The sequence below is a fragment of the Chelmon rostratus genome, chromosome 19, assembly GCF_017976325.1.
Source record: "Chelmon rostratus isolate fCheRos1 chromosome 19, fCheRos1.pri, whole genome shotgun sequence".
In the NCBI taxonomy this organism is placed as follows: Eukaryota; Metazoa; Chordata; class Actinopteri; order Chaetodontiformes; family Chaetodontidae; genus Chelmon; species Chelmon rostratus.
The window spans coordinates 23,242,216-23,265,713 of record NC_055676.1 but is presented as its reverse complement, the minus strand read 5'-3'; the positions used below and the strand labels follow the sequence as shown (position 1 = coordinate 23,265,713).

The 23,498-nt window shown below is 44.2% G+C and overlaps 1 protein-coding gene across 1 annotated transcript in view; it reads left to right on the top strand.

The window, feature by feature from the left end:
• ap3b1a (adaptor related protein complex 3 subunit beta 1a) overlaps window positions 1-23,498 on the top strand; it is a 59,891-nt gene that overhangs the window by 7,952 nt on the left and 28,441 nt on the right. Inside the window, exons 4-19 of the mRNA XM_041959884.1 lie at window positions 2,944-3,039; window positions 3,237-3,397; window positions 4,356-4,422; window positions 10,035-10,217; window positions 11,165-11,320; window positions 13,105-13,202; window positions 13,291-13,345; window positions 13,436-13,507; window positions 14,621-14,683; window positions 15,634-15,766; window positions 16,979-17,088; window positions 17,186-17,362; window positions 18,637-18,823; window positions 20,671-20,801; window positions 21,438-21,588; window positions 23,091-23,271. Of these exons, the coding sequence (XP_041815818.1) occupies window positions 2,944-3,039; window positions 3,237-3,397; window positions 4,356-4,422; window positions 10,035-10,217; window positions 11,165-11,320; window positions 13,105-13,202; window positions 13,291-13,345; window positions 13,436-13,507; window positions 14,621-14,683; window positions 15,634-15,766; window positions 16,979-17,088; window positions 17,186-17,362; window positions 18,637-18,823; window positions 20,671-20,801; window positions 21,438-21,588; window positions 23,091-23,271 (2,021 nt within the window). The remainder of the gene's footprint in view (window positions 1-2,943; window positions 3,040-3,236; window positions 3,398-4,355; window positions 4,423-10,034; window positions 10,218-11,164; window positions 11,321-13,104; window positions 13,203-13,290; window positions 13,346-13,435; window positions 13,508-14,620; window positions 14,684-15,633; window positions 15,767-16,978; window positions 17,089-17,185; window positions 17,363-18,636; window positions 18,824-20,670; window positions 20,802-21,437; window positions 21,589-23,090; window positions 23,272-23,498) is intronic.

Sequence of the window (23,498 nt, the reverse complement as noted above, 5' to 3'; positions counted from 1 at the left end):
ATAAACATTTTAACAGAATACGCACGCACTATTTTTCTACCAGTAGGTTCTCTGATAGTGGTGAAATGTATTAATTATAATTGTAATAATATTAATAATAATAGTAATATTTACTCAATTGCTAACGTAGAAATTTGAGGATTTCATGCAAAATTTTGTCTCAGAGGCAAATACTGCACTTTCTACTCCACTACTGAACATTATTTACATTGCTGCTTATATATTTCAAACCCTTCTTGCTCATTGGAAACCATGTACACCCAAAATGATGATTTCATGCTAATATTTGTGATAAACTTAAAGTCTTCCTTTGAGGGGCGACTTCTTAAGCCGAAACTCTTCAAAAACTCACTAGTTGTTCACACGTCAACAACGGACCCTCCCCAACAGGTGGCGACGTCGCGTTTCACTTGCCGGTTATGGGTTCCTGCTGTTAGCCGCTGTTAGCTGCTGTTAGCCGCTGTTAGCTGCTGTTAGCCGCTGCCGCAGTGAAGAATGTCCTCACTTTGGGGAATTTTGAGAGCAGCTTTCTGCTTTCCTCCTTTTTTTTCATCTTCTCTTCACGCCATTTGTTTTGTACGTACGTTTTGCCGCTGTCTTCCTGGATCCTTTCTGCACATGTGCAATAAGATGGACTGATCCAATGTAGTGGAGACTGACCGGGGGGGCCCCGAGACACACATAATACAATAAGCATTCTGCTGGCATTTTAGCGAAAGGATTTTAATCAAAAACATAATTAATGTGCGCAAATAAGTAATAACTATATTAACCATAAGTGTATGAGGAGTTTTATGGGGCCCTCAGGAACTTGGGGCCCTAGGCAACTGCCTAGTTTTGCCTAATGGTAAGTCCGCCCCTGCAGAGCCCCATCCCTACAACAATATTACTGTACCATTAAGTAATTAAATAATGATCTTATAAAGAATTACTTATACATACAAATAGAAAAATAGATGTATATAGAAATAATGTGGAAAAAATAAATAAATACATAAATAAATAAATCATTAAAAATAAAATAAGATAGAAATCGAGATTAACAAAATAATATTCAAGTATCCAAAATAAATAAATAAATAATAATAATAATAATAAAAGGAAAGGAATTGAAGTTAAATAAGTGGGCTATAGATTATATACAATATAGGATCAATTCTATAAATTTTAAGTGTTAGCGTCATCTATATTTCCTATGTATGTCAAAAAAGGTTGCCATACAGCATAACATTTTTGAGCACACCCTTTTGTGGAATAGCGAATTTTCTCCAACACTAAGTGATGTAGGAGGTCTTTAATCAACATTTTAAAGGTTGGCGGAAACTTCTCCTTCCACTTGAGGAGTATAAGTCGTCTGGCTAGAAGGGCTGTGAAGGCTATTACATCTTTTGCTCGACGACTAATGTGTGACAAATATTGCAGTGACAGCAGAAGGCTTAACCGTCTCAATTTCTTATAAAATTTTTAATTTAGGTTCGACTTTTGCACTGTTTTTAAAAGGTATAATCTCTTATCAGTTGGTGGTAGCTCAGTCTTATTGCTGCAGCAAAGCGGCTGTAAGACATCGTGGGCCTGCATGAGCACACCCCTACCAAATCATACAACGTGACGCCATGTGCACAGACTCTTCCGAACGCTAAGCAGCAGCTCAAGAGGGGTTCCCATGCCCAGAGCCTGTGAACATTGATTAGCAGCAGCAGAATAATCAGGTAGCATGTGAGCGGGGGGGGCCCCGAAGCCGAGCGCCGTGCGCGAGGCGTGCGGCCGAAGCGGCTCGTAGCGGGGTAGGGGAGCAGGTGGGTGGATGTAATTGGCAGGAGACGGCCCACAGTCACGTCTCCTGTCTCCCGCCTCATGCACGCCAGCTGCTAAGGTAGCGGTTTCTTTTCTTACCTCAGCCACACTTCACTCGCCTGCAGTACACCGCACTAAAAACACTAAAAACAGCCTCTTCTCTTGTCCTCACCCTCGTTCCCTCTCTCCGTTTATCCCCACTAATTAGAAAGCAGCACAAGAACGTGCACAGTATCGACGATGTTGCTTGATTTCATATCATTTTAATATCGTATGTGAATGTGTGTGTGTGTGTGTGTGTGTGTGTGTGTGTGTGTGTGTGTGTGTGTGTGTGTGTGTGTGTGTGCGCGCGAGTTTAGTTGTAGAGCCCTTAATCGCCTATTTAGCCGCTCAGGATGAAATCAGTTGTGTGTCTCGTGGTCATAGAAGCCAGATCCTCGAGGGCAGATGGGCGGTGTCTCCCTTTATAGTGAGTGATGCCGTTAATTCCAGCCGTAATGACCAGAACGATGATTGAGAACTGTGGCGCGGAGCCGCAGGTCGATACTCGCTGCATTAGAAAGCACGGTGCTGATTGCTAATTAAGCTCTTGGTGATTGCGCCTAAAAGGCAACCTTACCTCTGACCTCGACCTCAGATCAGTTCTCGAATTAAATCATAAATAGCTCACTTTTATTCCAGTTCAATCATTTTTTATTATTAATCTGCTCTTTTCTGATATGAATCAGCACAGGCGCGACCTTTGGCCTCCAGTTAAACTTGTCAGACGGCAGGACAAATATTATCTCAGGCTTTCCTGCGAGAGAAGCTAAGCTAAGGGGGGGGCGTTGAAGGAACAAAAAATGCAAACCCTCGCTCTCTGCCTGAAACAACACTGGATCGAGTCTGCATCAAGTGATATCGACACAGGAAAACGTTCTACACTACCTTTTGTTTTTCACCCGTTGGAACAATAAACGAAGCTATCCTGCAGAAAACGTGAGCTATGAGAAGACTTCCTGTTTCTTTCATAGCTGCAGTCTTTTATCTTTTATTAGCTATGATTAGCTAATATAAACCTGCTTCACTTACAGAACACAGCTGTTTTTTTTTAGCTTGTTTTGCATTCATTTTCAATTCATTGCTGTTTGATTGAATTGTCCTCTGCAGCTTAAGAAGCTTGTATATGTGTACCTGGTGAGGTACGCAGAGGAGCAGCAGGACCTGGCTTTGCTGTCCATCAGCACCTTCCAACGGGCCCTGAAGGTAACACTTCTGCTTCTGTCCTCTGTCTCTCTTCATCATCATTTAAATGGTAAAAAGCTGTAAATAAACGCTTATAGTCATCTGCAGTCTCCACCATATATATTATATATAATCACTAACCTTGATGTTCTGTTAAATGCTTCAGATGCAATGATTGTTTTTAGTAGAAAATGTTTTTTTCTGGCTCTCAATGGCAGGACCCAAACCAGTTCATCCGGGCCAGCGCACTGAGAGTCTTGTCCAGCATCCGGGTCCCCATCATCGTCCCCATCATGATGCTGGCCATCAAGGAGGCGGCGGCTGACCTGTCCCCGTATGTCAGGAAGACGTCGGCCCACGCTATCCAGAAGCTTTACAGGTGCGGCTCAAACGCCGGGGCTGCAGCGCAAGCAGCAGATGTCACTGTTAAAGGCCGGACGCTAACAGCTAGCTAACTCAGCAGCTGATATAGCAAATGTTGGGTAATGCTAAGTCTGTCTAAGACTGGCATTCTTGAGCAAAGCAGTAAAACTGAACCTTAATAGATTTGATTTAATGGTTGATATGAGGCGATCACGTGTTCTTTCAAAGACCAGAGTCTGAAATCTTACTCATTCACTATGTAGTGTGCTATATTCTGGGTGTCTGAGTGTTAAATGCATGCTCTTTTCAGTGGCCTTTAAAATGTCTTCAGTGGGACAAAAAAAGTAATGTCCACAGTCGGGCTGCAATAACAATTATTTTCATTATTGATTTATCTGCTAATTATTCCCTCGATTAATCGTTTTTTCTATAAAACGTCGGGACGTAGTGAAAGGTGCCTGCTATAATTTCCCAAAGCTCACGACGATGACTTCAAATTGTTTTTATTTCGACCAACCAACCAATTCAGTGTATGACAAGTAAAAAAGCAGCAAGTCTTTAATGAGTGAATTTTTGGAAATTTAGCTTGAAAGAAGACTAATCGATTAGAAAAATAGCTGCAGATTAATTTCCTTGTGGCAGCTGTAGTCCAGCGCATGCACGCCCCTTTCTGTTAGCACTTCCACAATCCCATGCAATGCATTTTACATAACACTACACACTGTCAATGATCTGCTCACAGCAGAGTAGACCAGTGTGCAGCAGTGAACCGGACTGATTTCAGTCCTGGATCAGGAGATAAAACATGCTCATAGACAGCTGACCTGATCCAGTGTAAGCACACAGACACCTCAGTATTCAGAGCACACGGAGAGGACGTAATTTAATTTGTAAGTCCATCAAGTCTTTCATGTTGTGTGAATAATTGCCGTTCCTTAGATGACAGTTCGTCTCTCTCTCTCTGTTGTCTTCAGCCTGGATGCAGAGCAGAAAGAGCAGCTGATTGAAGTGATAGAGAAACTGCTCAAAGACAAAAGCACAGTAAGTACACACCGAGCGTGCGATGCAGTGAGACCACTGGAGGGCGCCCCAGTCAAGCGATTGCCCTCTCAGCTCTCCATCCCACAGCTCATTCGGCAATGCCACGGTTTGTTAACACCCACTTAAACCCACACATCTTCAGATGCTCCTTGTTAAGTGTCCATTTGGAAGGAATTTTCGCGCTGATGCTAGTGTCAGCTTAATTTTCTCAAAGGCCGACTTCTTCTCTTTTTTTTTTCTCCAAAATGGACTGTAAATGAGTTGGATTCTCAAATCCTGCGTTTAGGCCAGTCTCAGACACAAAGCAGACAGCCCATTAGGAGTCAGCAGGCAGCGCGGTAATTTGAGGAGGTCACAGCGAATACCAAGGGTGTTTAAATGCCAGTTTCAAATATGTCGGCTGCAGAATGCAGAGTATGTTCCGTTTGGACGTGCGAGTCATGCACAGTTTGACGCAATTACGCATTCACGGCGTATACCTGTCGTTATACAAACAAAACAAAGCGGCTCAGGCCAAGGGGGGGATGGAAAGCCCAGCACCAGATGCATAGCATATTTAGCCCCGGACGCTAACGAAGACAGATGACTTCTCCCCGTCCAAGCCCGCGTTGTGAGGCCGGGGGACGGAGAGAGAGAGGGCACTATCATCACACAGATGCACAAGCGCCATCAGTCGGTGATGAATGGCGAGAAACCCGAATGTAGCGGATGCTTCAAAGCTATCAAGCTTTTTATGATGCTACAACGGTTTCACATACCGTTCAGAAGTCCCGCAATGAATTCTGTCAAGTCTGAGAAAACCGCCTCTGATGATGTCATGAGGGTTATTTCAGCTTGGACCAACTGTCAACAGAAAACGATGTTTGCATTCATCAGGCAGGCATGACGAGATGCTATTGGCTGCATTGTTGGGAATGTAAAGGAATCACATTTGAGAGGCTAAAACCTATTTTGTGGAAGAAAATTAGCAATTAATCAATTATCTGAATTGTTCCCGTTTAAAATTCCTCTCCAGGCTTTATTAAACCCCTAAAAAATCATCTCTGTTCATCTAAATTACATGTTTTTTAAAGTTTTTTCCATTAAAAAAAACAGTCCCAGCCTCCATCTCCACCCCCTCACCTGCAGCTTCGGCTTCTGGAGCTGTCATTGGTCCACTGCAGTTCCAGCGTGGAAATGCTCAAGCGTGGCATTAACTGCTTTTTTCACTTATGATGCATCTTGTAGCGTGTGAAATAAAACACGTGGACGTGTGAAGACGGTTATAAACTGGATTTTCATTGGATGGGGCGTTTCATCTTATGTCAATGAATGAATAACACAAATAAACCTTTTAGCTTCATTCAAGTGTTTGAAACAGTTGCGTGTTACTGAAGCTAAAATACGCTTGTATGAATCGTCACTGTAAGTATTAGATTATTACTTTTACACATGCAGACAAACGTGTTCGTTCACAGGTTTCAGTCTACCTGAGTTTGTTTTCATGGCAGACTTTTTCACTTGTCATGAAGCAGGATGAACACGGATGAAACTAACGCATTATTGGTGCAGTCGGTGAGAGGCAGGGGTAGATGATGGTAGTGCGGCAATTGGCAGTTACATGTGGCATCTAGGCCTGTAGTGGCATTGTAACAGCTAGCAATAGCTAAAGCGGTGGTAGTATGATAGTATCTTAGCAGTTAGCATTGGCAGCTAGCAGTTAACATTAACAGTATAGGTGAATCTAGCTGTATTGTCTTCTTCTGTTCCTCTTAGCAGATAGCGGTTAGCGTTTAGCATTAGCATTAGCTAAATGGTAGCATCGGAACTGTATTGTCTTCTTCTGTTCCTCTTAGCAGATAGCGGTTAGCGTTTAGCATTAGCATTAGCTAAATGGTAGCATCGGAACTGTATTGTCTTCTTCTGTTCCTCTTAGCAGATAGCTGTTAGCATTTAGCATTAGCATTAGCTAAATGGTAGCATCGGAACTGTATTGTCTTCTTCTGTTCCTCTTAGCAGATTGCGGTTAGCATTTAGCATTAGCATTAGCTAAATGGTAGCATCGGAACTGTATTGTCTTCTTCTGTTCTTCTTAGCGGTTAGCATTAGCATTAGCTAAATGGTAGCATCGGTACTAGCCACTACCTGGACAGGCCTGGGTCAGTTGAACGTGGCGGTGCTGTTTGGATTGTGTAGGAGCAGTGTGAACTGGCACTGGGGGGGTGACTCTGGGATGCCGGAGTTCACCGCCTAGCCTCCTGGAGGTGTCGTGGGACTAAGTAGGCGAAACACCGTTGAAGGGAGGTTTCCACCTGATGACCCCCAGAGACGTGTTCGGAATCACTGCCCTTGGGCAGGTATAGAGGCAGATTAGAGCTCCAAGGTTCTTCACTGAGAATGAATCCTCTTTTTGAGCACAAGAATCTTGTGTTTAAATTAACTAGTGATGGCTCACTTCCATCTGGTGTCCTGGTACAGTTCAGCATGCACACACTCTGGATCTGGTTCACCTAAATGGAACACAGCCAATTCTTAATATAATGAATTACTTCTGTTCATCTCCTGCTATGACATGTCAGAGTATCTGCTGTTTTAAAGGCCACTCTCAAGACATCTTTAGGTGCGTAGCACAGTTTTACCGTATCTGATGTTAATTAATCAATTCAACCACAGGTAAGTGAATTCATGTCTGTTAAATGCTGTTCAGCTGATGTCACCATGCTGCCCGTAGAAGAAGGAAGGAAGCATTTGGTTATTGTTCCAGTCTGCGGCAGTGTCCAGGCCTCCTGACATTACCTTTACAGATGTGCCTGTTTGGTTAAATGGCTGTGACACACGGGGGGGGGGGCTGCTTATAGGCGAGATGGTTAAAAGAGAAAATGGGAAGGCCTGACGATGGAGACAACATAGGAGTTTGTGCAGCTGTTTTACCGTGATGGATCTATTATCCAGCCATTACAAGATAAATGATCGATCCCTCCCATCCTCCCTCCCCGTGCACCTTCTGCAAAATTGAAATGAGAACAGAAAGTAGGGGCAGGGGAGAGAAGGAGGGAGGGGGTACTATGATTAGGGGCTAGGTGAGATGCCCATTAATTTAAGAGAAAAAGGAGGGAGGAGGAAGAAAAGCAGGAGAGGAGCGAACGTAGGGAGGATAGGCCGACCCCACGCCGGGCCATCAATCAAAAAGGCGCGCGTTGTCTCTGGCGTGATGACCCAGCACTCTCTGCCTCTCTGCCGCCCTAATTAGAATTCATAGCAAAATAGATGCAAGGAAACGGTTTGGGCCCTTCATAATTTTATAGGAAATTTATTGTTATTAGAAGAACCATTTGCTTAGTGTGATTTTTCCATTACCGGCTTGTCACGCAGGGTAGATAATACGGTCGAGGTGGAGGGGGAGAAGGGGGGGGGGGTGTATGAACTCCATAGATTGGGGTGTCAGTTTTGTTGATGGTGCATGTAGTTTACCTTGGAGCTGCGTCTAATGGGGGAAGTTGGTGGAGAATGCACAAAGCCTTGCAGCAGGACCCACGCGCTCAGAAACGGCGCTGCCTGTAATAGCCTTCGAGACGGGGGGGAGGCCGAAGGAGGGTGCCGGGGGAGAGTGATGCAAAAACACACACCACAACAGGCTGGAAGAATCTATTCTAATTGGCTGCTCTGAGTCACTTCATCTACATTAGAATATGCTGGCGGAGATAGCGTGGATACATGCTAACCTGAGCTTTCAGAGTTTGTTTATATTGTACATCAGTATAAATGCAGTCGTATTTAGTGGAGTATCCAGAGGAAGTGTTTCTCAAATCTCAGATGATGTCTTAAAACAGGCCAAAACCGACTAAATTGCTGTGCACCAATAGGCCGCTGCAGTTAAAGAACAGGCGTAACCAACAATATCTAATGAACGGCGGCTCAGTTCCATTTGGGTGTTACAATAAGCTGGTAAACGCAACACCAGAACTCTGAAACAGCCACACTTAAAGGATAACTTTGGTTTTTTACAACCTGGACCTTATTTATAGCATTAAATACGACTATTTACTCCCCCAGACAACTTTGGTGGCATTTGGAGTCGTTTTGAAGAAATTAGCCCCAGAGGAGCGGCGCGTATATCCGTATAATGCGAGTACTCAGGGCATCCGTGCGCAGCCTCTATATAACGCATAATCTGCAGAAACTCGTTCATATTCCAATATTTTGTTATGATATGCTGGTGCTATTCCCCTCTGAGCCCGTGGTGGCATGTTATCAACATCCGGCGTCTCCAGGCAACCACCTCTGACGTGGATGATGTCATTACCAAACACAGGTAACTCTGCGGCGGTCGGCTACGAATACGCAATAACGAACCATAGCTGTGCCACACTACAGCTAAACTAGCCGACCGCCGGCTCAGAGGGGAATAGCACCAGCATATCAGAACAAAATATTGGAATATGAACGAGTTTCTGCAGATTATGCGTTTATAGAGGCTGCGCATGGATGCCCCGAGTACTCGCATTATACGGATATACGCGCCGCTCCTCTGGGGCTAATTTCTTCAAAACGACTCCAAATGCCACCAAAGTTGTCTGGGGGAGTAAATGGTCGTATTTAATGCTACAAATAAGGTCCAGGTTGTAAAAAACCAAAGTTATCCTTTAAGGTCGAAATGTCTGCACGAAAAAAGTCTGAAGAAGTGAGAGACATGCTAGTTTTAGCAAGGTGTACCTAATTAACTGGCAACTGAGTGTATGTTTCGTATGATAGCGAGTGTTTCCATGCAGGACTGTCGGCACTGAGCTGCTTCCATCGTGTAATTATGAGCTGGTTCTACATGCGAGCATCATTTTCTCGAATTTTGCTGATAAATATCACTTCATGCCTCAGTGTTCTGTCGATCTGTTCTTCAGTGTCAGCGTGTGAATGTCGGGGAGGCTAATCGTCACTCCTACGGACAGCAGCCGTGCCCGCACACACACACATTTCATACACACATGCACACAATCAATGCAGGCTCATGACAACGCAGATGGGTAAATGCACTGGTTTCCCACAGGGCCACCAGGGGCCAGGAGGCTTTAATTGGGAAGACCGGATTCTGCTCCCTTTCTCTTCTTCTTCTTCACCCTCGCCTGCCCGTGATAATGCTGTTTGCATATTAATACACAACCGTGTCACTCAGTCTCACAGCCAGTCGGCGAGCCAGCAGGCAGTTGGGTGGCGGCAGGGGGGGGGATTCAACAGCCAAATGGGTTTTTTCCCTTCTACCAATAAAAGACAGTTTATTATTGGCTCCCTCAGCTGCTGCTTCCTTCTCGTCCCCCTTTCCTCGTCAATTGGACATAAAATGAGTTTTGGACCTCGGAAAAAAAAAACCTAATTTGTCGAGAAAATATGAGAAACGCTCTCATTGATGGATTTCTTTTCAGCGTAAAAATTTTCCTTCTAATTATCAGCTAACTATTTAGAGTCTTTTGTAATCAAAGCAGTAAATTGCTGTTGTGTTTTTTAACTTCAGTAATAGTACTTTTTTTAACCGGGGTCAGTTTTTTAACTTCTCTAGAGTGTGTGTATTACTGCTCCTCACAGTGTTGATGTTGACATCTGGTTCCTGTCTTCCTCCGCCCCCCCCTCCTTCTTTTCTGGAGCTGGTGGCCGGCAGCGTGGTGATGGCTTTCGAGGAAGTGTGTCCGGATCGCATCGACCTGATCCACAAGAACTACAGGAAGCTGTGCAACCTGTTGGTGGACGTGGAGGAGTGGGGCCAGGTGGTCATCATCTCCATGCTGACGCGCTACGCCAGGACGCAGTTCACCAGCCCCTGGAAGGAGGTGAGGCGCTCGTCACCTCGAAAACCCACGACCGGTGGGGATCCGGATGCATGAAGCGGGAATTCGCCCCACGCTTACTTCCTGTGCAGCACAGTCTCATTCAAAAGCATTTCAAAGTGCTTTACGTTAAAAAATAAACAATAAAAACTGCAAAATAAATGAGCGATAAACAAGAACATGCATGCATGCATGCATACGTACACGTGCATGCATGCATGCAAACATACCAACAAGTTTATATTGAGTCAGTTCCACATGCACTGACCTGCTGCTGGAAATAACTCTCAACAAATGCACCATTTAGTCCTGTTTGAGTGGTAAAAACTGCAGTGACCAGCTGTTTCAGGAAGCATGCAAACTGTATGTTAGTAACACATTTCTGTCGTCAGTGGCAACGAGTGAGCTTCAAACTGTGGAAGACATCAAATATTTCGACTTTAAGCATTGCTGCTCTTGGTCTTTTCATGGAATTTGTTGACATTTACAGTCTTAATAACATCAAGCTTATCCTCTAAAAGAGAAATTCTAGTAATTATTTTCTGGGGAAATGTGTAACGGCTCCGTTATACAAGAGAATTTAAGATTCTTTTTTTTTTTAATGTCTTTTTATTGAGCATTAGCAACATAGAACATAAAAATACATAAAAAGGAATCATCGTGCTCAAATTTATACTTTAACCCCACCCCCCACCCTAAAGAACATGGTGGACACCAAACCATTAAAACTGATAACATACATACACATGCATACACACGCGCACACACACATGCACAGACACCCATATACACACATGCGTACATATACACACATATATATATATATATATATACACACACAAAAATAAACATGCAAGCTGTGCACTAAGCAAGAAATGATTCACATAAATATGATGTTTGGATGTTTGTGGAAGACGGTTTAATGATGCATCGTGCCGTTTGTGTTCCAGGGTGCCGCGTTCGATGAGAACAACGAGAAGGCGTTCTACGACTCTGACTCCGAGGAGAGAAAAGAGCAGACGGAGGCCAAGCCCTACGTCATGGATCCAGATCACAGACTGCTGCTCAGGAACACCAAACCTCTGCTGCAGAGCAGGAACACCGCCGTGAGTTAGCCTAAACACAGACGCGCACGTTTGGCACGGAGGTGATCGAAATGCATTGTGGGAAGTGTGGGAAAGTGTAAATGTGCCTGCTTTTTTTTTGTTTTTCATTGAAATTTTTATTTAGAACAAAATCTTAACATTTTTTTCCTGTTTTTCCATTTCCTCAGTCCCAGGTAACAGAAAATTCACATAAAATAGAGTTCAAGTAAAAAAAAAAACAATCAAGATATGACCCCCTGACGTACACCGAGGCAGCGCTGCAGGTACAGGAGCAAGGTTAACTTAAAAAGGGGGGGCTTCCACCTTCAACATGCCCCTTATTACTAAATACAGAGAAAAATTTAATAATGAAACAGAATTTAAATGGTGAGAAAGGGTCAAAGTAGAAATTAAAAAAATAAAAATGTTTAATTGAAAAACTAATTAAATGAATAAATAATCAATGAGACAGAGGGAAAAAAAAAAGTATGAGTGATGGCCCAAGTCCACCTACCCGAGCACATTAACATGCCCATACATTTGCATAATTACCTGTTTACACCTTCAGATTCACATTCCCTGGTCTGCATAGGTTCACAGGTATCTCTACACATTAAGTGTTCTATTACCTACTGAAGAAATAAGTACTAATAAATAACTGAATAAGACATAAAAAAATAAGAACAAAAAGATGGTCTTAAGTACCACTTAACTGCTGCTTTTTAACCCGTTGAGAGACGAGAGCGCCGTGTCTGAATGTGGCCTCTGCTCCCGACTCACCAGCGACAAAAAGCTGCACATAAACTAGTGCCGCTGCAGTGCACACTTTCAGATCCAACACACACACCTGGACACACAGACCAAATACCTGAAAGTACACACATACCTGCCATAGTGCAAAAAAAACACAGTGCAGATCTCCATCACCCAGGAGCCCCAAGGTCTCTGTCGCCGCGTAGCAGCGGGAGGAAAAATGCTCCCAAATGAAAGCGTTGATTAAAATGTGACCCGCTGCGTCTTTTACTCGCAGCAACACGGCGACGTCCTCCATCTTCATGGACGGCCGAAACCCTTTCATTCCGCCTGCGGCGATGGACGCGCGTCCGCACGCTATTCACTGCTCCGCTGAAAAAAATGACCTTCATAGAGTCGTGTCATGAGTGCCTTTGTAGAGATGCACGTGAAGGAGTTTAATTTTAGCTGGGGGAGACAGGCAGTAATATACGGTGGGTGATGTTGTAATAACAGTAATAATAAAGCACTTAAAAGTTACTATAGTGACTTGTTCTTAACAATAATAACAAAAACGAACCTAAGCCACTGAGGGGCTGCTGCCACCTGCTGGAACTAGTAGTTGACGCGTCCGTCGTCTTCCGGGTCCAATAAATCAACACTCGTTTGCAATCATCAACATTTATTTATAGATTTACGTTCTTGACACTATGCGCCGATACTGAACTGTGCATACAAACAAAAAGGCTCACATAATTTTGTCACAACGCATAAACAAAGGCGACAAACATGATCCGACGTGACGTGACGTGACGATCAAAAAACTGTTTGCTCTCTCTCTCATTCAGCAGCACACCTGCTGAGTAATTACCTCTTACTCAATTTAATCATTTCTGCCCCCCACAGTGCAGAGCGCCCCCTACTGTGGCTTCCAGACAATAAACAAAAAATAAACACAAATACACATAACCCAAAAAATGGCTCTAACAGTTACAAAGTGCTTTTCAGGGCAATAAAAAAACACAAAAACAAATTAAATCCATTGAATTTCTGGCTGTTCTGGTGTGTTTCAGGTGGTGATGTCCGTCGCTCAGCTCTACTGGCATTTGGCCCCAAAGCACGAAGTCAGCATCGTCACGAAGTCGCTGGTTCGGCTGCTGAGGAGCCATAGGTAACGCCAGAAAAACAATAACCTGCGTCCGCCCGTTTGCCTCCCCCTGAGTCAGCTGTTGTTGTTATTTTCTGTCTCCTTCGTGCAGAGAGGTGCAATACATCGTGCTTCAGAATATAGCCACGATGTCCATTCAGAGGAAGGTGAGTGTGCTCGTGGACAGCGGGACAGTAACGGCGTGTTGCATTGACGCAGGTTGCCTGGTAACGTAAATATGATCTCCCATTAAACAGGGGATGTTCGAGCCCTTCATGAAGAGCTTCTATGTGAGATCGACAGACGCCACGCATATCAAAACACTGAAGGTAACGTCCAGTTCATCGTGTGCAACAATTCAGAAATAATTTCACACCCTGTGGTCGTTTTATCCCTTTTTTTTTTTTAAAACCTGCGAGAAATTTCTGCTGGTGAAATTCAGGTTTGTGAAAATATTCGGAAAAGATTGTTAAAACGCTCGAATTCTGTCAACGGTGAGGCTGCACGAAGATTCGGAAAGAAAAAGCTGCTGCTGAGTACAGCATCGCCGTGGAAACCTGCAAGCTGTCGGCGACGCAAATGTAACACGAGCGCACAAGGAAGCAAGGCCTGAAGATCACAAACATTATGCACATTTCCTCACGTTGAAATGTTTTCCACTTAAGCTTGAAGTTTGTCTCAGCTTTACGAGACTTTAAAATTCCTTCTGACCGCGACTTCGTGAGCTCAGAATCGTATCGACCGTTGCTTTAACCCAGTGGTCCCCAACCTTTTCTGTACCATGGCCCAGTTTAATGTCTGACAATATTTTCACGGCCCAGTCTAAAAGTGTAGCAGATAAAAACAAAGTAAAATGATAAGATCGGCATCAAAAACTGTGGTATTTTCTCTTTAATAACAATAATAATGAACGTAAATCCACTTTTTAATCATGTCCAGAGGACCTGGCTGCAGACTGGCACGGTCAGTACGGGAAATCACGTGATTAGAAAGCCGGTCATATTACGCACAGCGGGCTTGGTGCGTGGGAATCGCCGGTAGCGATAAATCCATATTTTAAAAAGGATTCCTGACACTGCCTGTTCAGAGCTTTCCCTTTTTTAAGCAGGTGTCGGTTCCTCTTCCGTCCCTTCATTGGACCGTTTCCCCTTTGCAAAAAAATTGTTTGTTGTTCATTTTGTTAGCTTGGGATTTAATTTAGCGGGATATATCACGTGACTCACGGTGTCGTCAAGGGAGACGGATGTAACAGAGAGAATCCGGCCGCTTTTCAAAATAAAACGTCATTAAGACTCGAAAAATCAATCAAACAAATTATGTGAAAAAACAAAACAATGGAAATAATTTTTTCTTTCCGTGCCGCCCAGTACCAAACGACCACGGGTTGGGGACCGATGCTTTAACCCACGCTTCAACCAGCCTCTCCCTTGTGATTTTTGCAGCTGGAGATCCTGACCAACCTCGCCAATGAAGCCAACATCTCCACTATTCTGAGGGAGTTTCAGGTTGGTGTTCTGTTTCTTAATGATTACGAGTTATTGACATCATCAGTCAAGCATTAGCGATAAGATGTAACTTTTTGACCCCGTGCTGCGGACAGCAATAATAACTAGAATAAAAAAAGGAGACATGGAAGAAGAAATAGACTATTAAAAGGAATGCAAAATGCAATTAACCCTCTATGGTACCCACTATGATCCCAGTTGGTAAAAAACTTACTGACTGTCCCAGTGCAGCCTGGGTATTTGCACCAGCCCTTTTTCAGTTGGCATGACGACAGGCCAGTGATCTGTGTTGTCCTGATGCACAGCTGCTGGTGGCACTGGTGAATGGGACCTCTGTTCCTCTTCCTGGCCTCAATATGCTGGGACGGTCTTCCCCTCTTCTTCAGGGCTTCCCTCTCCAACATGCCAGGCTAGCAATCCATAATGGTCCGGTGTTGCCATGTGGCAACATTCACATTTTTAACTTTTTCTATTATTTATTGATGGAGTACAGTGCATGAAACTACACATTAATGAACTTAACTCACCTATTGTTGAGTGTATATTTTTCCCCGTTGAAAAACTTAAAAAAACACTTTTTTTGTTGAATTTTTAGTCAAATGGTGAGGCTCCTCCCGTCGATGATGTCTGCAGAAAAGGGTTTTAAAACGGCCTCCAAAAAGTCGTTTGACAAATTTAAACACTGCTGTTGGTTTCCTTAGAACCCCCCCTCGTTTTTAATGCATTGCATCATAATTTGGGATGTATCATCTGTGTGTAAAACGCTTAAAAGTGGGTTGTTGCCATGTGGCAACGCTGTACCATAGAGGGTTAACTATATTTATAAATGACATGGATAATAAAATACATGTTTTGTACTTTGCACAGTAAAAAGTAAGAAAAGATACACAAGCACAGTAAAAAAAATGGACATTCAAAGAGTTTCTCCTCCCGCCCTTGTCTTTTCTCAGACCTACGTGAAGAGTCAGGACAAGGCGTTCGCGGCGGCCACCATCCAGGCCATCGGCCGCTGCGCCACCAACATCTCCGAGGTGACCGACACCTGCCTCAACGGTCTGGTGTTGCTGCTTTCCAACAGAGACGGTAAACAGCAGGAGTATCGGCCTCCCTCGGTGTATTAACCCTCGTGCGGTCTTCGCCTTTGGGACCCCCTGGTATCCCTCGCGGGACATATTTTGGGTGTTAAAAGCAAGTGCAAATCAAAATTTAACTTCATAACCTGTTAACGTACATGACCTTTATCTAGATAGATAGATAGATGGATACTTTATGAATCAAACAGAGACAACATATATGTTTAGTTATTGCAATCATAATCATAAAATGCAAATGAACAAGTGAGGCATTATCTTTGCAACAAAGGGTGCTGGTGAGTAAAACAATACCATCCCTCTTTACAAAACACATGCATCAAAAAAACTTGCAAGTGGCCATCGCAGCGCTCTTCTTCGACAGCTGTGGCAGGCCGGCAGCTTGCCGAGGTTTTCTACTCCTCCTTCCTGTTTTTGTGGATTGTTCCAACCGTTGTCGGCTTTCTTTCGAGAAGCTCTTGTCCCAGGTTGTACGAAGTTGTCACAGGTAATGTTGTGACCGCTTAGGCCTTGTGACATATCTAGCACCTCTTCCCTGTATAAATCTGCATGTGCATGCAACAGCATCACAGACATCCCAGATTCTGATGCCATACCTTGCTGGTTTTGAGGGCGTGTATTGCCTGAAAGGGCAGCAGCGAGCTCTAAACCCCACAAGTCGTTCATCCACTGTTACATTGGGACCAGGGTTGTAAAGGCGGGGGAGCCGGTCCACCCACAAGTCCCACACAGAGCGGATTGCTGCCAACTTGTCCCCACGCTGTCTCACAGATCTTGATTCCTCTTCAGAGACGTCGCGGCTCTAAAAATCGCTCTCCCTGTCTCAGCATCCCACAGACTTTCAGTCGACTCTCCTCTGGACCTGTAGACACCAGCAAGGATGAGGATGCCGACGTAGGCGTGCAGATGCATCATATCCACCTTTTTCCACTGCTCACTAAAAACACGTCCCCCCTCGAGATTGGTCAAATCCAGAACAATTTTCTGAATTGAGTGAGGAATCAGCAGCTCAAATGATGACTTTATATCCCAAACATGCGTCACTGCAAGTCGTGTGGGCCCGGGTACCGTCCGTATTACGTTAGCAGCTGAGCGAGGGGGTTCTCCCGCTGGGGATGAAGACCGTTCAAGCTTTGCTGTGCTGTGACTGTGTGTGGTTTTGTGCCTTTTTGTGTGAGAACCTGCTGCATTGTTTTCTCCGCAGAGACTGTGGTGGCCGAGAGTGTGGTGGTGATCAAGAAGCTGCTCCAGACTCAGCCCACCGAGCACGGCGAGATCATCAAACACATGGCCAAGCTGTTCGACAACATCACCGTACGATTCGTCGTCGTATCATCTCCACTGTCTGTCCGTATGCGCGTCCGTATGTAACTGCCGCTCTTTCTCTTGGGTTCGCCGCCTGAACTTGCAGGTCCCCATGGCCCGAGCCAGCATCCTGTGGCTGATGGGGGAGTACTGCGAGAGGGTGCCGAAAATTGCACCTGACGTCCTCCGTAAGATGGCGAAGAGTTTCACAGCGGAGGAGGACATCGTGAAGCTGCAGACGGTCAACCTAGCAGCCAAACTCTACCTGACCAACTCCAAGCAGGTACAAGATTAAAAAAATCGTTTCCCAAACGCTTTTTATTTTTTTTACAACACGCAGCTTTGCCTGCAGTAACCGAAGACTTGAGTGCTCAGTTTAAATGCAGAGCTGTGAACGAGGCAGCTTCGGCGTAATGGGGCGTCTCCCGGTGCAGCTCGCCGTCTGCAGGCCCGTTCAGTCAGACGGGGCGATTTTGGCCTCCGAGTCGGGTTTATGAGCCCAGACGCTGCCCCCTCAAACGAGCACATCATTACACCTCTCGCTCCTCGTAATGCGTCGGGGAGGACGGAGAGGGAGAAACAAAGACGGCGCAGGAAATGACTTGGGTTATAACTCGCTTCGTGGCAGCAGTAATTTTTGCTTTTATGCCTGCTCAATAACATATATCAGCGCAAACGCTGTTTCCCCCCGTTTGGTACGAGCGTTTTACTTATCCAGGATGAAATAAGAACTAAAATATGTGAACCAGGAGAAGACAAAAGGGGGTGAAGGAGATGTCTGCTTAATAGACATTAACAGGGCTGTCAACAGACTTGCTGGGGCCCGGGGACAAGAGACCATCATAGGGCCCCCCCAGCATGTTCAGAGTTTATAACAATGCAGCGTAGCCTTAAGTGCGCCAGAGTGGGGTCAAACCATTCTCTGCTAAGACGGGGGGTAGGGATGTATATATATATATATATATTTGAAATATTTAATACGTTAAAGTTTTTAAGTATATGTTGAGTAGAAAATAATATTTAATTCTTCAGGCAATGATTTAATTAAAAAAAATATGTGAATGTAAAGTAAAATAAATTAAGGGTCATTCAGGGGCCCCTATGGTCCTGAGGCCCGGGACAACATACCCGGTTGCCCCCCCCCTGTCGACGGGCTTGGACATTAAGGATCAGACGTTAATGGGAATCATTGCTCTGTTTATTGGGCTGCATGTGAAGATTATGGCCATATTGCAGTTTTTCTCGATTTATAAAGGAAGAGTTCAGCATTTTCATAGCATATTAGCTCTCTGGCTTTGCTAATGTTTAGATGAACAGATCAGATTTTGAGATATAAGTACAGAGCTGGAGCCAGGAGGACGTTAGCTTAGCTTAGCATAAAGACATAAGATAAAAAATACCTCTAAAGCTCTGATGTTGACGTGTTCTGTCTCGTTTGTTTAATCCAGACAAAAATAGTAATGCAACCGTGCAAACGTTTATCCGTGCCTGCTTTCTTTCTTATCACCCCCCCCCCACACACACACACACACACTCACACGCCCTCTCCGGCTCCAGACCAAGCTGCTGACCCAGTACATCCTGAACCTCGGCAAATACGACCAGAACTACGACATCAGAGACCGAACGCGCTTCATCAGGCAGCTGATAGTGCCCAACGAGAAGAGCGGCGCCCTCAACAAGTACGCCCGGCGCATCCTGCTGGCCCCCAAACCGGCCCCCGTGCTCGAGTCTGCCTTCAAAGGTACTTCATGCATTTCTAATACCAAACCGTTATCCTTACTTTGAAACGCATTAACTCGTCTAAATGGGTTGAAAGTTTTAGATTAAATATCATCCCTCTCTGGTAATTCGTCTATTTCTCATCTTATTTCAAGAAGTATGCAAAGTTGATTCAGGCGGGGGGTTTTATTATTCTGGGGTGTCTGTCTCTCTGAAGGGCAGTCAGGTCAGACCCCTTTACCTTGGACTAATGACATGGGTAAATAATTGAGCTAATGCTAACCTTTTTCAGACGCTCGGAGGGGAAAAATCTCCCTCATTTAGCTGTCTCTTCTCCCCCCTCCTTGACAAAAGGGACAGAAACCACCTCCTGCGACATTAAAATTCAGAGGCGGTTTGCACCTACTGGATGTTTATGGAGAGCGTTAACCACCCCTGTCATTCTTAATATTCACAAGTGAAGTCTTTTTTTCTCTTTTTGGTTAGCAAAGCACAGTTTTTAGAGCGCCCCTCCCCAAGGCACAGACACTGATTATCTTCCTGGTTGAGAGTGAATGTGTGTGTGTGTGTGTGTGTGTGTGTGTGTGTGTGTGTGTGTGTGTGTGTGTGTGTGTGTGTGTGTGTGTGTGTGTGTGTGTGTGTGTGTGTGTGCGCGCACAGAAACAGAGCCAGTATTAAAAGCTTGTGTGTGGTTTGTGGTTGATGATGCCTGGATCTTATTTTAACGGTTTCTGTGTGTGTACAGTGAGAGTTTAGCCACCGGCTTCTTTCCTGAGGACAGTCGGGGGTGACTTTGAATCATCCTTTCTCTGCCACAACCCCCCCCCAAATTCTCGACTGCTCATTAAGCTTCCTTTATTTTTGCTCTTTTATTTTCCATTACTTTAAAATGACCTCAGTGGTGGGGGAAGAATTCAGATCCTTTATTTAAGTAAAAAGAAGAAAGTATTGCATTGAAAATGTTGTATGTATATAAAATAATGGAAATGTATGTTTATAATGTTCCTGTTGGGTGGATTAATTTATAACAAATCATCATGTTTTATAAGCATCGTATCTAATAATCTTAATTTGTGAAGCAACTCATAACTTAAAGGATAACTTTGGTTTTTTACAACCTGGACCTTATTTGTAGCATTAAATACGACCATTTACTCCCCCAGACAACTTTGGTGGCATTTGGAGTCGTTTTGAAGAAATTAGCCCCAGAGGAGCGGCGCGTATATCCGTATAATGCGAGTACTCGGGGCATCCGTGCGCAGCCTCTATAAACGCATAATCTGCAGAAACTCGTTCATATTCCAATATTTAGTTATGATATGCTGGTGCTATTCCCCTCTGAGCCCGTGGTGGCATGTTATCAACATCCGGCGTCTCTAGACAACTACCTCTGACGTGGATGATGTCATTACCGAACGCCGGGCGCTGCGAGCAGCCGGCCACAACACGGCTGACTCTGCGGCGGTCGGCTAGTTTAGCTGTAGTTTGGCACAGCTATGGTTCGTTATTGCGTATTCGTAGAGTTAGCCAGGCTTAGAAGGGAGGCTGCGCACGGACGCCCCGAGTACTCACATTATACGGATATACGCGCCGCTCCTCTGGGGCTAATTTCTTCAAAACGACTCCAAATGCCACCAAAGTTGTCTGGGGGAGTAAATGGTCGTATTTAATGCTAGAAATAAGGTCCAGGTTGTAAAAAACCAAAGTTATCCTTTAAGATGTCAAATAAATGTAATAGAAGTAGACAGTACTTGAGTAAATGTATTCGGTTACATTCCCCTCCCCCATCGCGTTTCACCCATCTCAGCTTTTTTGTTCTTTTTTCTGCAATTTTTTTTTTTCATAGGTTTGTCTTTTCTCTGCTTTCAGATCGAGACCGTTTCCAGCTGGGCACGCTCTCCCACAGCCTCAACAGCAAAGCTGTCGGATACCAGGAGCTCTCTGATTGGCCGGCCGTCGCTCCTGACCAATCTGTGAGGAACGTGGAGGTCGTTGAGCCCGTAAGGAATCGGTTATACGTCACATGTGTCTAATTCTACCGTTGCATATAAATTGACATTATCACTGTCCAGCCACGTTTTATGGGATGCATCAGTTTGTGCTGGAGAAGCGAGCTGGCTGCGTTCATCCGTTCCCCTCGGCTCACAGACGAGAAGTTTTTGTGCCTCGTTACAAGTTAAAGAACAAAAATCACAGAAATTAAAGGGCTTTGTTTTTCGGCGAGAGGTGTTATCGATTCTGGTTCCAGCTCAAACTTCATCCTCGTTACTTCGTGGCAGCTAACGAGGATCCTAATAAAACCATAAACAACAATAAAGCAGAGCACAGGCAGCTGTTTTATTCCTACTCTTAAATATAATGTAGATTTAACAGAAAAGATATCTGCTAAATTAGATCTGTGTCATCCTGGAGAAGTAAATCCACCAAAACTGAACTAATTATGGTTTTGGTGAATTGACTGAAAGTGATTGAGATGTGTAAGTGTGCTTTTCACAAGCTGCTAACAGGTAGATGGTCTCTAATGAGCATCGACAGAGCAGCAGCTGTCGGATAATGCCTCTAAAGAAGGTGTTAATAATTAAAAATCTGAATCTCAAATGTGACCGACCTCATGTCCCTCCGCTGCATCTGTGTAGGTCAAAGAGTGGACGCCGCTGGCCGGGAAGGCCAAGCAATCCAAATCTGACGACAAGTTCTACTCGGACGACGAAGAGGAGAAAGATGAGGAAGGATCGGAGAGCAGTGGCAGTGAGGACAGCAGCAGCAGCAGCAGCAGCAGCAGCAGTGGTGAACATTTGTTTGTGTCTTTGAGAGTGTGTGTTTTTAGATCAGATCCCCAAATTCTGGGGGCAGCAAGCACTTATCAATCAATCAATCAATCAATCAATCAATCAAACTTTATTTATACAGCACTTTTCATCCATTTAAAATGCAACACAAAGTGCTTTACAAAATAAAAGAACACAACAACAGAGAGAATAAAAGCATAATATGACAGACAATATCCTGCTCCCAGATACACACACACACACACACATACACACCTATGGGATTCATCCACACTGGGAAGCGCCACAGCCTGCGGCCACCGGGGGCGCCGCCACAGAGACCACCCAGACGCCGATGGACAGGGGCGGACTCAGCCACCCAAGTCCCTCGGACCAGGAAGCCTCCGAGGCAACGGCCCCCGTAGGCAGGCCGGGCATACACCCCAGTGTGGAAGCCCCCACATGAGGAAACACTGAAGCTAAAAACAAAAAAAACTAAAGAAAAAATAAATAAATAGATAAATAGCCAAAAAAATAAAGATAAAAGCAGGTATAATGCACAAAAATTAGAAGCTTTAAGAAAGTTAAAGATGTAGAGATAAAATAGACAAATAAATAACTAATAAATAGTAAGTAATAAATAAAAGTAATAAGATTTTAAGATGTAATACTGATAAAGTGCATAACTAAGAACAAGTCATAAGAAATATAAGAAGTAAAAATAACATAATAGAAGAATTAAAAGCTGAAAATTGGTCAGTTAAAAGCCAAACCAATTATTATTTATTATTAAGCAGCGACTTTGCAGCCGAACAGACAATAATAGGCGTATTTCACGTCATTTGCAACCTTGCTCTGATTTTATGCTGCACGCTGTGCTTGCAGTTTTCCACACAACAGCCAAGCTGAAATCTTCTGCAGGTCTTCATTTATGAGCTTCTTGTTTTCATTTCCTCCTGCAAAGTTAGTTTTTTGATAAACTAACCTCTGTGACTAAAACATTGCGTTTGGCCGCCCTATGTTCAGCCAGTGGAATGCATTTAATGTAAAGCAGCAGGAAACGCTGGTTTTGCATTAGCAGTAACTCAATACAGCCACAAACGGTGAGCACCATACAGAGGGAATGTAAATACATTGACTGGAATCATTATGTGCATTTTGATTTATCCAGATTCCATCTCAAATTTGAAGATTTTAACACTTTGTATGATAAAAATAACAGATTAAGAGGATTTTGCGTGCTTCATCTGGGCATACACTCTCTGCAGCTTTAGGGAAGTTACCTTGAAAGCAGCACGTTGAACTACAACAGAGCTAACCTGTGGAGACTCAATACAGCTCTGATTGAGACCTTGGCAGCAATGGCGGACTCCGCCACAAACAGTGGGAATGTAAATACATGAATGGCTTTGCTGGAAAAATGCAGAAAAATATAAAAATTTGCTCTGATTTCATGAAAATGTAACGATTATAACTGATTATAATGCACCGGGATGCTGTTGGATATGTGTTTCTGTGCAGAGTCAGGCAATGAGAGCGAGGAGGAAAGCAGCGACGAGTCGGAAAAGACCTCCAGTGATTCTGGACAGAGTTCCAGCGGATCAGAGAAGAGCTCCAGTGAATCTGAGGCCGAACAGAAGAAGAAGAAGAAAAAGACCAAGAAGGCACCGCAGAGGAAGAGTGAGCCGACTGCCGCCAACAGGTACGGTTTAATGAAAGCCTCATTTTTCTTCCCTGTGAATCTACCGTGTCCAGATGTTACCTGTTTCTCGTTTTCGCGCTCTCGCTAAGCTAATTAGACAGGTGTGTGTTTGTGAGAGGCACCGGAGTCGTCAACAGCGAGTGTGATCGGTGCTCCGCTGCATCAATAAGCTCGAACTCCCATCTGTTCACGACGTCAGCCATTTTTATCATCTCTACGGCAACCCG